At 38.1% G+C, this 15,387-nt stretch overlaps 1 protein-coding gene across 1 annotated transcript in view; it reads right to left on the bottom strand.

Moving 5' to 3' along the window:
* The window catches only part of NWD2 (NACHT and WD repeat domain containing 2), a 119,776-nt gene that overhangs the window by 14,997 nt on the left and 89,392 nt on the right, over positions 1-15,387 (bottom strand). Inside the window, exons 4-5 of the mRNA XM_035005590.1 lie at positions 8,585-8,788; positions 1,092-1,236 (exon numbers count right to left, since the gene is read on the bottom strand). Coding sequence (XP_034861481.1) covers positions 1,092-1,236; positions 8,585-8,788 — 349 coding nt within the window. The remainder of the gene's footprint in view (positions 1-1,091; positions 1,237-8,584; positions 8,789-15,387) is intronic.

The following is a 15,387-nucleotide window of genomic DNA, read 5'->3' on the forward strand; positions in this document are numbered from 1 at the left end:
GACACCCCCCCCCCCCAACGAGATCATGAAATCAAGAGTCAGCACTTAACCTACTGAGCCACCCAGGTGCCCCTTCACTATCAATTTTTAAAATAAATGTTAAAAAATAAAATAAATGTTATATATCTGATTACTCTTACCCAGTAGTGTTTGTCCCCTGGAAAGTATGACTGACGTATTCCTTCAGCTCTGTGGTTTCCTGTGCATCCTTTAAAAATAAAGCCTCCTTTCTATGGCTGAGAAAGGCTGACAAATGAGTCTCTGCTCAGTGGATTTTTACTTTAAGGTTAAATTAGATCCTGCCACTCCCTTACTTCTTTATTTCTCAACCTCCAATGGCTTCCCAGCTTACCCAGAATAAAACATAGGCTCTTAGTATGGCTTCATCTCTCCTTCCCCAGGCCTGGCTACCTTCACCTTCTTCCTGCTCCTGGAACTTACTAAGCAGGGATCTTGACTCTGGTAATCCCTCTGCCTGGAATTCTCTGCCTGGGATATAGCACACTGGGCTCTGACTCTTTCTGTCATTCAGCTCAAAGTCCTCTCCTTACTGCCCACTCCATCTACATCTGGACCCCCATATCCTTCATCAGCCCCTCTTACTGTGTCTTGTTTGTTCATATTGCTTATCCTTTCTGAAATGATCCTGTTCATTTATGATTACTTGCCTATCACTTATTTTCCCCCCACTAAAAAATAAATTCCAAGAGAGAGAGACCTTGCCTTCTTGTTCATGGTTGTATCCCCAGGGCCTGGCACATAACAGGCACTCAGTAAATGTTTGCTGAGTGAATGAATGAATGAACAGAATGAACGAATGAACTGACATTGGCAGAGTCTGGTCTAATACAGGCAGCCTCCTCTGACTTCTTTAAAATCACATTTTCTGGAGAAGTCCTCAAATTAAGTGAAGGCTTATCTATTGGTTAAAAGAAAAGAACACTAGCCTCTCGAGGAGAAGGAAACATTTAGAAAAATTAAATTTCATCGGGCGGTAAATGAAATTAAACTTGTAGACCCATAAAATGGAAGCAGTGAATGCATCTATTACTTATCTGTTCCTTAGTTTACTGAGGATGTGTAAAAATTACCTGAGAACAGGTACCTCTTAGCTTGGCTGTATTTCATTTTCCCCTTTTCATGTAACAGTTTTACAGCAGCCTTAAATATCCCCTTGATCTCATCTGATATCTCTTTCCAGGTCTTCTCACTGTCAGCTTTGGCAGAAGGCTGCATCTAGGAAAATGTAAAAGTGAGATATTAGTCTTAAGATCATCAAAGAAAAAAAATCAATATTTAAGTACAAGAGAAAAAGCACTATTATTTGAAGGTCTACTATGTGCCAATACTATGATAGGTGCTTAACAGGCCAATGACCCTAGTAACGCTGAAAGTTAGAACTTATCTCCATGTTATATGTGAATTTGCCCAAATTACACAGAAATCGTTTATTGGGCTTTATTACTGTACTATGTATTTCCCCCCCTTTTTTTTTACATTTTTATTTTAGTCCCAGTTAGTTATATTAGTTTCAGGTGTACAATATAGTGATTCAACACCCATACAGCACCTGGTGCCCCTCACGACAAGTGCACTTCTTAATCCCCATCCCCTATTTGACCCTTCCCCCCACCCCCTCTGGTGACCATCAGTTTGTTCTCTATAGTTAAGAGTCTGTTTCTTGGTTTCTCTCTCTATCTCTCTCTCCCCCTGTTCCCTCCCTCTCTCTCTTTTTCCCTTTGTTTATTTGGTTTGTTTCCTAAATTCCACATATGATTGAAATCATATGGTATTTGTCTTTCTCTGACTTATTTCACTTAGCATAATAATCTCTAGCTCCATCCATGTCATTGCAAATGGGAAGATTTCATTCTCTTTAATGGCTGAATAATAGTCCATTGTGTGTGTGTGTGTCTATCACAGCTTCTTTATCCATTCATCAGTCGATGGATAGTTGGGTTGCTTCCATACCTTACTATTGTAAATAATACTGCTATAAACATAAGGATGCAAGTATCTCTTTAAGTATCTCTGTGAATTAGTATTCTGTATTTTTGGGGTAAATACCCAGTAGTGTGATTGCTGGATAGTAGAGTAGTTCTAATTTCAAATTTTTAAGGAAACTTTATACTGTTTTCCAGAGTGGCTGCCCCACTTTGCATTCCTACCAGTAGTGCAAGAGGGTTTCCCTTTCTCCACATCCTTGCTAACACTTGTTGTTTCTTGTTTTGTTGGTTTTGGCCATTCTGACAGGTGTGAGGCGATGTCTCATTGTGGTTTTGATTTGCATTTCCCTGATGATGAGTGATGCTGAGCATCTTTTCATGTGTCTGTTGGCCATCTGCATGTCTTCTTTGGAGAAATATCTGTTCATGTCTTCTGTCCATTTTTGCATTGGATTATTTGCTTTTTGGGTCTTGAATTTTATAAGTTCTTTATACATTTTGGGTATCAGTCCTTTATTGGATAAGTCATTTGCAAATATCTTCTCCCATCCCATACGTTGCCTTTTAATTTTGTTGATTGTTTTCCTCCTTGTGCAGAAGCTTTTTATTTTGATATAGTCCCAATAGTTCATTTTTCCTTTTGTTTCCCTTGCCTCAAGAGACATACCTAGAAAAGAGTTGCTATGACTGATGTTAAAGAGGTTATTGCCTATGTTTTCTTCTAGGAGTTTATGGTTTCAGGTCTCACATTTAGGTCGTTAATCAATTTTGAATTTATTTTTGTGTATGGTGTAAGAAGGTGGTCCCGTTTCTTTCTTTTACATGTTGCTGTCCAGTTTTCCCAAACTGTTGAAGAGACTGTCCTCTTCCCACCGGATATTCTTTCCTGATTTGTTGGAGATCAATTGACCATATAGTTGTGGGTTTATACCTGTGTTTTCTATTCTGTTCAATTGATTTATGGGTCTAGTTTTGTGCCAATACCATACTGTTTTGATCACTACAGCTTTGTAATATAACTTGACATCCAAAATTGTGATGCCTTCAGCTTACTTTTCTTTTTCAAGGTTGCTTTAGCTATTCCGGGTCTTTTTGGTTCCATATAAATTTTAGAATTGTTTGTTCTAGTTTTGTTAAAAATGCGTTGGTATTTTGGTAGGGATTGCATTAAATGTGTAGATTGTTTTGAGTAGCATAGACATTTTAACAATATTTATTAACCCACGAGCATGGAATATCTTTCCATTTCTTTGTGTCATCTTCAATTTCTTTCATCATTGCTTTATAGTTTTCAGAGTATAGTTCTTTCACCCTCTTTGGTTAGGTTTATTCCTAGGTATCTTATTATTTTTGGTGCAATTGTAAATGGGATTGTTTTCTTAGTTTCTCTTTCTGCTGCTTCATTATTGGTATATAGAAATGCAACAGATTTCTGTACATTGATTTTGTATCCTGTGACTTTACTGAATTCGTGTATCAGTTCTAGCAGTTTTTTGGTTGAGTCTTCTGGGTTTTCTATATATAGTATCATATCATCTGCAAATAGTGAAAATTTTACTTCTTCCTTACTAATTTGCCTTTTATTTCTTTTTCTTGTCTGATTGCTGAGGCTAGGACTTCCAGTGCTATGTTGAATAAAAATGGTGAGAGTGGACATCCTTATCTTTTTCCTGACCTTAGGGCAAAACCTCTCAGTTTTTCCCTATAGAGGGTGATATTAGCTATGGGTTTTTCATATATGGCTTTTATTATGTTGAGGTATGATCCCTCTAAACCTACTTTGTTGAGGGTTTTTATCATGAATGGATGTTGTGCTTTGTCAAGGGCTTTTTCTGTGTCTATTGAAATGATATGGTTCCTATCCTTTCTCTTATTAATGTGGTGTATCACGTTGATTGATTTGTGAATATTGAACCACATTTGCAACCCAGGAATAAATCCCACTTGATCGTGGTGAATGATTTTTTTAATGTATTGTTGAATTCAGTTTGCTAATATTTTATTGAGGAGTTTGCATCTCTGTTCATTAGGGATATTGGCCTGTAGTTCTCTCTTTTAGTGGTGTCTTTATCCAGTTTTGGTGTCAGGATAATACTGGCCTCACTGAATAAGTTTGGAAGTTTTCTTTCTATTTCTATTTTTTGGAATAGTTTGAGAAGAATAGGTATTAACTCTTCTATAAATGTTTGGTAGGATTCCCCTGGGAAGCCATCTGGCCCTAGGCTTTTGCTTGTTCAGAGTTTTTTGATTACTGATTCTCTTCCTTCCTCCCTTCTCTTCTCTTCTCTTTTCTTTTCTTTTCTTTTCTTTTCTTTTCTTTTCTTTTCTTTTCTTTTCTTTTCTTTTCTTTTCTTTCTTTCTTTCTTTCTTTCTTTCTTTCTTTCTTTCTTTCTTTTTTTTTTTTTGATTCTATTTCTTTGCTGATTATCAGTCTGTTCAAATTTTCTATTTCTTCCTGTTTCAGTTTTGGTAGTTTATATGGTTCTAGGAATTCATCCATTTCTTCTAGGTTGTCCAATTTGTTGGCTTATAGTTTTTCATAATGTTCTTTTATAATTGTTTGTATTTCTGTGGTGTCAGTTGTTATTTCTCCTCTCTCATTTGTGATTTTATTTATTTAGGCCTTTCTTTATTTTTTCTTGATAAGTCTGTCTAGAGGTTTATCAATTTTATTGATTTTTCAAAGGACCAGTTTCTGGTTTCATTACTCTGTTCTATTGTGTGTTTGTGTGTGTGTGTGTGTGTGTGTGTTAGTTTCTATATCATTTATTTCTGCCCTAATCTATTATTTCTTTTCTTCTGCTAGTTTTAGGTTTTGTTTGTTGTTCTTTTTTGAGCTCCTTTAGGTGTAAGGTTAGGTTGTTTATTTGAGATTTTTCTTGCTTCTTGAGGTAGACTGTATTGTTATAAACTTCCCCCTTATGTACTTAAAAATTTTTTTTTTATTTGCTGGTTGACCCATTCATTGTTTAGTAGCATGCTATTTAACCTCCATGTATTTGTGGTCTTTCCAGATTTTTTCTTGTGATTGACTTCAAGTTTCATAGCATTGTGGTCAGAAAAGTTGCATGGTATGACTTCAATATTCTTGTATTTTTTTGAGGTTTGTTTTGTGGGCTAATATGTGATCTATTCTGGAGAATGTTCCATGTGCCCTTGAAAAGCATATGTGTTCTGCTGTTTTAGGATCTGAATATATCTGTTAAATCCATCTGTTCCTGTGTGTCATTCAAAGCCATTGTTTCCTTGTTGATTTTCTGTTTAGATGAGCTGTCCATTGATGTAAGTGGGGTGTTAAAGTCCCCTACTATTATTGTGTTATTATCTATTAGTTCCTTTATGTTTGTTATGAGCTATTATATGTATTTGGGTACTTCTATGTTGGGTGCATAAGTATTTACAATTGTTATATCTTCTTGTTGGATTGTCCTCTTTATTATTACATAGTGACCTTCTCTTTCTCTTGTTACAGTCTCTGTTTAAAGTCCGATACAAGTATTGCTAGTCTGGCTTTCTTTTGACATATATTTGCATGATAGATATTTCTCCATCCCCTCACTTTCAATCCACAGGTGTCTTTACATCTAAAATGAGTCTCTTGTAGGCAGCATACATATGGGTCTTGTTTTTCATCTATTCTGTCACCCTCTGTCTTTTCATTGGAGCATTTAGTCTATTTGCATTTGAAGTAATTATTGATGGAAATGTATTTATTACCATTTTATTATGTATTTTGTGGTTGTTTCTGAATATTTTCTCTGATCCTTCCTTGTCTTTTTTTCATGTTTTGCTGATTTTCTTTAATGATATATTTGGATTCCTTTCTCTTTATTCTTTGCATATTTATTAGTGGTTTTTGATTTGTGGTTACCATTAGGTTTGTATATAACTTCATGTGCATGTAGCAGTCTATATTAAATTGATGGTCATTTAAGTTTGAACCCATTATTTTTTCCTGTCCTCCCACATTTTAGGTATATGTTATTATATTTTATATCCTTTTTTGGTGAGTTCCTTGGCTGATTTTTTTACAGAAATATTCACTTTTACTGCTTTTGTTTTTCTTACCTTTATACTGTCACTTTTGGTCTCTCCTTTCCACTCAAAGAGCCCCCTTTAATATTTCTTGCAGGGCTGGCTTAATGGTCATGAACTCCTTTAGTTTGTGTTTGTCTGGGAAACTCTTTATCTCTCCTTCTATTCTGAATGATAGCCATGCTGGAAAGAGTATTCTTGGCTGAAGATCTTTCCCATTCAGCACTATGAATATATCATGCTACTTTCTTCTGGCTTGCAAAGTTTCTGTTGAAAACCTTGTGCTAGCTCTATGGGTTTTCCCTTGTAAGTTACTGACTTCTTTTGTCTTGCTGCTTTTAAAATTCTTTCTTTATCACTAGATTTTGCCAATTTAATTACAATATGTGTCTGTTTTTCTGTGTTAAGAAAGTCAGCTATGTCTTCTGCTCTTGAAGGTAGTGACTTTATGAAGAAGAGGTCCTGGAGTGCCCTGCAGCACAGTGTCCCCTATTCACCAGAACTTGACCCTTCAAGAGAGTATCTATCTGTGTTGCTTATGCCCTGCTGTTGTGTTGGAGTCACTTTTCCTTTCAATGCAGTCATCTGCACTGGCTCTTTGCCTGATGCAGGCTGTGCTTGCTCTCAGTGGTGTTAGTGGGACCCAAGCAGGCCAGTTCTGAGGGGGCAAGACTGCTGGGGAACTTGGGATGGGGTGGTGGTGTTAGCAAAATTTGTGCTGGGCCCCTAGTCCTATGCCAGATCTCCAAAGTGCTAAGGCGGCTCGGGGCTGCATGCTGGGGTGGCTAGGGATGGGAGGCTGGGTGGGGTGAGTGATGAGGGTTAGACATGCCCAGGCCTGGTGTGAGATGGTGGCTGGGGGCGCATCGCCGGGCATGGTGTGGTGGCAGCTGTGGACCAGGTGGCAGTGTGGCATGTGCATGGCTTTAATAAAATTTGCCGTGAGCCCAGGGCCGAGGCTAGCAGGTTTGGAATGGGCGAGTCCTCAGGAGAACTCGTGGGCTTGGCACACTGCTAACAGGTTAAGTAGCAAGTCCCTCTTGGGTTTTGATACAGAGAACAGAAAGTTAAAGGAAAGATCCTCATATGTTTCCATTTAATTGTCTTTAGTTGTCTCTTCATTTGTTTCTGAGTCTCTGGGAAATGAAATGGGAGGACTGCCGACCAAGCAAATAACATTTATAGAGTCTTGGTGATAATCTTATTCATGCATTCATTTATTTAACAATAATTTATGCAGAAATGTCAGGTGGGGCTTAGAAAATAACTTAAATTTTCCCTAGATGATCTTAGAATGACAAAGGAACAACTCAAGCCAATTAAACAGTAACATATGAGCAAGTGCTCCCAAACCGCTGTCTAAACCTGGTTTCGTGAGGTATTAGGTTTTTTGATATCTACATTTACCAGCAATACATTTATTCCTGGCATATTCAACTGAGGAATGGCTTGGATTTGCCCTAAGATTCCTATCCACAGAAACAAGATTCTTGCAGATAAGTACTTTGAATAATGCATGGAGGGGGAAGAAGGAAAATTAAGGATCCTGGCATGATTTCATATTGCATGCCGAAAATGCTGTATGCTAAATATGAGAATGAAAATACACAAGGTTCTTAAATGAACTGTTGCCAAGTCAGAGCTGTTCTCCTCTCAGAGATGCCTTGGCACTGAATGTATCAAGGATGTTCTCTTTGGAAGAGGGATGGATCTCTATTCCTTCTTTTCAATCTCTCCAGGAATCCTATGCAAGGAAAAGGCCCATCCGTTTTCTCTTCCTCCTTTATTCTGTTTCAGGGGACACATGGTAGATACATTTAGGAACCAAGTTGGAGAGGAATCATTGATACTATTTCCATCCTACAAAGGCATGAATCAACCTCACTCCAAGATTCTACATAAGATACAAGAATATAAACTATGTACGAAATATTAAAGGAAAAATAATTGAATTAAAAAATGAGAGACTTTAAAAATAGCTAGGCAGATTTTAAAAGCCCCCCCCCCCCAAATTTCACAGATCAAAAATATAACTGTGAAACCTGAAAGCTTAATGCATGAACAGAGTGGACACAGCTGAAGAGAAAAAAAATACTGAATTGGAAAAGACCTAAAATAGTCTCCTGGACAGCAGCATGGAGAGCTAAGGAAATTGATATGTGAAAGAGAATCAAGAGAAATGGAGGACAGACAGATGGTCCAGTGTAAACTAAATTATAGTGCAAAAAAGAAAGAACAGAGGCAATAGAGGAAAGACATTATTTGATGAGATGATAGCTGAGAACTTTCCAGGACAGATAGAATACATGAATTCATGAATATAGGAAGCACGACAACATGACTTCATAATATCGTAGACACATTATGGCAAAATGGGAAAAATAAGAATATTTTCAGATAAACAGACCCCAGGAGAAGAGTCCGAGAGGCCAAAAAGAAAGGTAAGTCAAAAATTGGAAAGTTTCTTAGCTTTGGATTTTGTTGTTAAAAAGAAATGTAAGGTCCAGGGCAGAACAACTTTCTGTCTGCTATGCCTTTTCTGTGGATGAACGACGGTTGAAAGTAATAGACACGTACATACTTTGGAGAGAAAGATAACTCACTGCATTTTTATTGCTTTTCAGCATTTCCAATTTAGGTCTGAGGTAATAAGCTGCTGGCACTGAGTTCTCGTCACGACAGTACCACTCTTCCAGAAGCTTGGTCTCCAGCTTTGCCTCTACAGCAGCATCCAAAATCATTTCAAACTCCGAGGCTTCAACTTCTCCAGGGATTCGAATGTTCCCATACTTTTCACCTAATAGTCCCTGTGTATCCACAAGAAAGTTCAGGTTAGTGTACCACCAAGAAAATTCATTTTAGTATTCACATCGTCTAGTTAAATTGAATATTTATTGAACATTAAATAGAAACAAGATATGTTGTTCCATCATTTTTCTCTTTTAATCACAGTGGATACTTTCTTCCCATGCATTATTTAATAAGTAGTTAGATCAATTATATTGTAATTATAATAGATTCATATAATGAGAACTGAGATTGCATATCACATCAGACAAATTCAAAATACAGAGTTTTGTAGCAAATTTATTTCCCCCAAATTCACATAATACAACAAAAGTTGTTCTACTCTGAGATTTTTTTTTGTTTGTTCATGACAAAGAAAAATGACATGCTGGGCTCTATGAAATATCACATAGGCAAACTCTCCAAAGAATTGCTTTGTGAAGAGTTAGATTTTCGTAGCTACAAATGAAAGTAGGAAATCACTGAGTGCGATACTACTATGGACCCCACCCTAACTCAAAACAATTCAAAATGTAAATAAGATATCATTTTCTCCTTATTAAATTGGGAAAGAAAAACACGCTCCGTGTTATGTGAAAGTGTGAGAAGATACCCACATAGTGCTGATGGGTGTGTAAATGGATCCAATATTTCACTGAAGAGTATTCTGGAAGAATGTATTAAAAGCCTTAAAAATCTATATAAATTTGGGCTTCTGGGAAATTGTCTTTAGAAAATAATTAAGGATGTGCATGAAGACTTACCAGAATATTTATGCTGATACAGTTTTAACAGGAAAGAATTGGCATAACAACCTAAGTGTCCTGCAAATGGGAACATTTAAATATACTATGGTACGTCTATTCAAAGGATATAGCAAGTCATGTTCCAGAACTGTATTGATGTAGAAAGATTTTTTTCAAGTTGTTATTTAAATTCCAGTTAGTTAACATACAGCGTAACATTAGTTTCATGTGAGGAATTTAGTGATTCATTACTTACATACAATACTCAGTGCTCATCACAAGTGCCCTCCTTCTTCCCCATCACCCATTTAACCCATCTCCCCACCCACCTTCCCTCCATCAGTTTGTTCTCTATAGTTAAGAGTCTGTTTTCTGGTTTGCCTCTTTTTCCCCTATGTTCATCTGTTTTGTTTCTTAAATTCCACTATGAGTGAAATCATATAGTGTTCGTCTTTCTCTAACTTATTTCACTTAGCATGATACTTTCTAGCTCCATCCATGTCATTGCAAATGGCAAGATTTCATTCCTTTTTTATGGCTGAGTAATATTCCATTGTGTGTATGTGTGTGTGTGTGTGTGTGTGTATACCACACCTTCTTTATCCATTCATCTAGTTGATGGACATTTGGACTTTTTCCATAATTTGGCTATTGTTGATAATGCTGCTATAAACATGGGATGCACATATCCTTTCCAATCAGTATTTTTGTATCCTTTGGGTAAATACCTAGTAGTGCAATTGCTGGATCATAGAAGATGTTTATAATATACTATTAAGTGAAAAGGTAAGTTACAAAACAATATGTATAAGATGATTCCAATGTTTTATATATATTACATATATATGAGAGAGGAGATTGTATATATATGTATATACAAACATACACATAAGAAAAATTTTATAGGAATGCACAGCAATATTATCAATGGCTATATTTGGGTGGCTTTAAATTTACTTAGGTTGTTTTATGAATTTATTGTTTTTTTTTTTAAGTTTATTTATTTTTTTAGTGAACTCTACATCCAATATGGGACTTGAACTCACAACCTTGAGATCAAGAGTCACATGCTCCGCCCACTGAGCCAGTCAGGCGCCCCTGAGTTTATTGTTTTTTTTTAATTAAAACTTTTTTTTGTAGTACACATTATTATTTTGTAATGAGAAAAACAACAGGCATTGAAAAATTTTAAACCCAGTGATGCTGTCTATACTGCTTTGTGGAACAACACTCTGGAGCTTCCTCTAAATGTCTGCTTAAGACTGTGGTTCTCAAAATGTGGTCCTCAGACCAGCAGCATTAGCATCACCTGGGAACTTACTAGTTCTGCAAATTCTCAGGTCCTATCCCAGAACCACTGAGTCACAAACTCTGGGGGTCTCTGCTGAGCAATTAGTGCTTTAGCAAGCCCTCCGGGTGCCTGAACAACTGTTTTAAGCTAATAAAAATATTACCTTATATAGCATCTGGTATTTCAGTTACTCTTCAATGTCTTATCTAGTAGAAACAAAGAAAGGACATAATGGAACCCTAAGACAAATCTATGCCAGCCAAGATAAGTTTGTCTGCTTTACGGTGTCCAGGGGAAGGTTTCTCTTTAATCTGTGGGCACCTCCATCCTTTCCTCCTGTTGACTAGCACCTTTACTATAAACTCCAAGCCCTGTTTACGCATTGAAACATGGGTGGTTTGGCTTCCTTGGGGGCACTTCTTACTACCTCTACTGCCTATCACTGCAATATCCACAGTGTTTTCTCACCTCATACAGCTAGATAGGTGAGAGAATTAAAGTCCTGGGGAGATCTGTGTTCAAACTAAATTCCTAACCCAAATTCTACTGCGAAATGGTAAGCCCCATAAGGGTTGAGGCCTGAGATGTTGATTCCTAGCACATAGAAAATTAAAAAAAACAACAACCCTATTTGTTACATAAATGAATGAACCAAAATAGAGAAGAAATCTTTGGACTGTTCTATTCTTTCTTTAAAAGATTTATTTATTTATTTTAGAGAGAAAGGGAGGGAGGGAGAGAGAGAGAGAGCATGAATGGGAGGAGCAGAGGGAGAGGGAGAGAGAATCTCAAGCAGACTCTGCACTGAGCACAGAGCCTGATGTGGGGCTCCATCTCATGACTGTGAGATCACAACCTGAACCGAAACCAAGAGTTGGATTCTTAACTGACTGCACCACCCAGGCGGCTCTTAGACTGTTCTATTCTTAGTTGAAGATAGTATTTCAGCTCTCAACAGGTGGAGTAATAATTTGGGAAGGTGCTAGTCTTGTCTGCAACGTTCATTTCAGCCTGTAGTCTTTTAATAGGTCCTGTCTACACACATCCCTGGTTGGGCCATTCCCCATCTCCTTGGGACATAATCCATCCCATCTGACTGGCTCACTCCAGCTGATTGTGGCTAACGGAACTCACTTTTTCAAGCTCAAGTCTCCTCAGTACTAGCCTCAGAGACCAGGCAGGAGGGCGATACAACTTACGTGTGCTCTTTGGCTGCATAAAGGCCCTTTGTAAGGGCCTTGAATGGAGGGACACCACTGCTCTGGTCTCCATTATTTCAGCATGGTAAACGGGGGTCTACAGAGGGTTCTTTTGAAATAAGGGTGTTCTCACTCCAAGTCACTGTATCAGCCTGAAGGCCAAATGAGGACCCTTTTATTTCAATCTGCATTTGTTTTGGGCTATTCTTGACAACAGGCTGTATGCAACAAAGCTAATGTTATTTTGAGTTTTTTCTCACTTTCTATTTTGTTAAGGAATAATTGACACTGTTGCACTTGCCTCAGGCATACAGCATAGTGATTCAGTATTTGTATACATTACAAAATGGTCACCACAATAAGTCTGGTTACCATCTGTCACCATACCAAGTTGTTTGGATATTACTGACTACATTCCCTATGTTGTACATTATATCCCTGTGTCTCATTTATTTTATATCTGGTAGTTTGTAGCTCTCAGTCCCCTTCACCCATTTTGCCTATGCCCTCACCTCCCTCCCCTCTGGCAACCATCGTTTTATTCTCACTTTTAATGTTCCTCTTCTAAACTCTCTCATGTTAAACTTGGGTAAATGAGCAGGTACGACCTCTCATTTTGCCAGACATACAAAGGGAGACAATATTTTTAAGGCTAGCCAGACTGGGGATTATCCTATTCCTGTTGGCTAGTTCTGGATAAAGGATAGTCAGCATCTTCAGTCAGGACTGTCTGTCATGAGGAGTGAGGTTTTCGTGCTGGGATGAGCCATCCAGAAAACCCGTATGGGCAAGGTAGAGAATAAGAAGACTTCGCAGCAGTAGCCACTGGAGACATTCAGTAGAGTTTGGCCATGGGTGGAGGATCTGGTGGAGAGCCAGAACATTAAATATGGGGTTTAGTAATGGACACTTCTCCATCTGGCAGCCAGCGAAGCCCAGGAATATCATGGACCTGGCTACCAAGATCCAGGGCAAGACTGGCTGGATTTGGGGTGTGGAGTAGGAAGGAGGACAAAATAGTGGCTTCGTGAGACAAGACTGTGTCCTAGCACAGGACCATCATCACTGCACTAGCAATGAACTAACTGCTGGTTCTTCATCTTTCTGCCCTTAACTAAGGCTGGTCCCGGAGTCTAGGGCAGTGTCAAACCTATGGCTCAGTTTCTAAAGCATGCACCATGGATTACCTGCACCTCAATCACTCAGGGTGCTTGTTAAAATGTAGGTTCCAAGATCACTTCTCAGACCTAAAGAGCATTGTGGTTGGCAGCCCAGCAATATTCATTTTAAAATGAGATTACAAAGGACACCCGAATTTGAGAACCACTGCTATGGGCAATGCACATGTGGTCTCATGACTAATGGTTAGCAAGCATTGAAGGAGCAGGATGGGGAACACAGCAGATCATTAGAAAAATTGAAGGCTACTCAAAAATAATTATTTGAGGGGTGCCTGGGTGGCTCAGTCGGTTAAGCGTCTGCCTTCAGCTCAGGTCATGATCCCGGGGTCCTGGGATCGAGCCCTGCGTCAGGCTCCCTGCTCCACGGGAGCCTGCTTCTCCTCCTCCCCGCTCATGCTCTCTTCTCACTATCTCTGTCTCTCTCTCTCTCTCAAATAAATAAATAAAATCTTCAAAAAAATAATTATTTGAGCAGAGCTGCTGGTACCGAATACTACAATTACTTGATCGATATAGTAAGGCCAAATGTATTTTAGAGTAGAGATACTAAAGAAGAAAAAATATCCTCATCCAATTCAAATAACAAATATATATCGAGCACTTACTATGTATATGGTGGTAATATAGAACTTCAGAAAAGTAATAATGTGCTACAGGCTTAAAGTTTCTTATTGGATTGTTCTCCCCAAGTCTTTTCCTTCTATTGATTCTTCCTTTAGGTGGAATGCTCATAAATCACGAAGCAGTTACTTTTCAGGAGTCCAAGACAGGATTCTGTCTTAGTCTTATCTTGCTATTTGAGAAATAGCAAAAAGAGAAATAGCAAAAGAGGAGTTTGCCACCACATTTTTCAGGAAGACTTTATGGGATTCTACGTGCTTACAGTTTCAAGGTAACACACAAAGCATGCCTATATCTACCAGGACTAGAGACAGTCAACTTAGAGAAAGAGTCAGTTGACTTGGTTGCAAAGTCCAGCTCATATGGTTGATGGCTCAGAGCATGGGTAGAGAGATATAGGACCATGCCTAAGAGGCAAGCAGTTAAGATTCAAGGTAGCAAGGTGGTGTCCACTTTGGTTTTCTAATCAGATGATTCCTTAGCTCTGGAGCCATAGGGCAGTATCCATGAATGACCACAGAAACTATGAGCAAGAAGGCATCCTCCTCTGTCCCCTGGCAATAGAGTATTCACTCCCACCACCGAAGGAGAAACAATTGGTCCACATCCTCCTGACCCCAATGCTCAATGCTCAAGAAGGTCATTTTTTGCTCAGTTAAGCCAACTTTGTCAGTTTGTAGGAGAAATTTGGTGGCAAGTTGAGGGACTATATTCAATTTTGCATTGAGGTCCATTTTTATTAACTACACCACTGATCAATCTGTCTGCGTGATCCCTTATGGAAGAAATGTATATGTCTGAAACAATTTTCAACTTTTTGTTGAATTGCTTAACACACTGTCAGTATACATAGGAACATAAATATAGGGGGTTTCTCCTGTCTGCAGAAGTCCATAATCACCTCTCCCACCCACTAATCAAAAGTGAAAACATTTAAATTACCCATTCTTCAATATTGAAGATATGTTAGTTAGGCAAGTAGAAACAATCCAATTGAGTTCTCAAATACAATGAGGGAGTTAAGTTCAAATGAACTTGAAAAGCCTAAGAAAATCTATTTTCACTATAGTTTTTGCATGTAAAATTCTAGCATAAGAAATACTTTCAGATGCTTTGGGAACTAGATGTGGTGGTTGCACAACACTGTAAATGTGCTAAATGCCACTGAATTGTTCACATTAAAATGATTAATTAAAAAAAAATTTTTTTTTTTTTGACAGAGTACACGCATGCGGGTGGGGAGGGACAGAAGGAGAGGGAGATGGAGAGAATCTTATGCAGACTCCAAGCTCAGCGTGGAGCCCAACTCGGGGCTCTATCTCACAACCCCAAGATCATGACCTGAACCAAAATCAAGAGTCAGTTGCTTAACTGACTGAGCCACCCAGGTGCCCCCAAATGCTTAATGTTATGTGAATTTCATCTCAATTTATAAAAAATTTCTAAATTTTTAAATTCTTTGCAACCAGGACCTTAAATGTAAAAGGACTCCTCTTTTTGTATCTCCCTTTCTTTACATGCTGATATAGATACATCTAAGCCATTGTTTTTGAAGGCTTAGAGATAACATTTTCTTTCCTC

The sequence above is a fragment of the Mirounga leonina genome, unplaced genomic scaffold (assembly GCF_011800145.1).
Source record: "Mirounga leonina isolate KUSES-001 unplaced genomic scaffold, KU_Mleo_1.0 Mir_129, whole genome shotgun sequence".
Lineage (NCBI taxonomy): Eukaryota > Metazoa > Chordata > Mammalia > Carnivora > Phocidae > Mirounga > Mirounga leonina.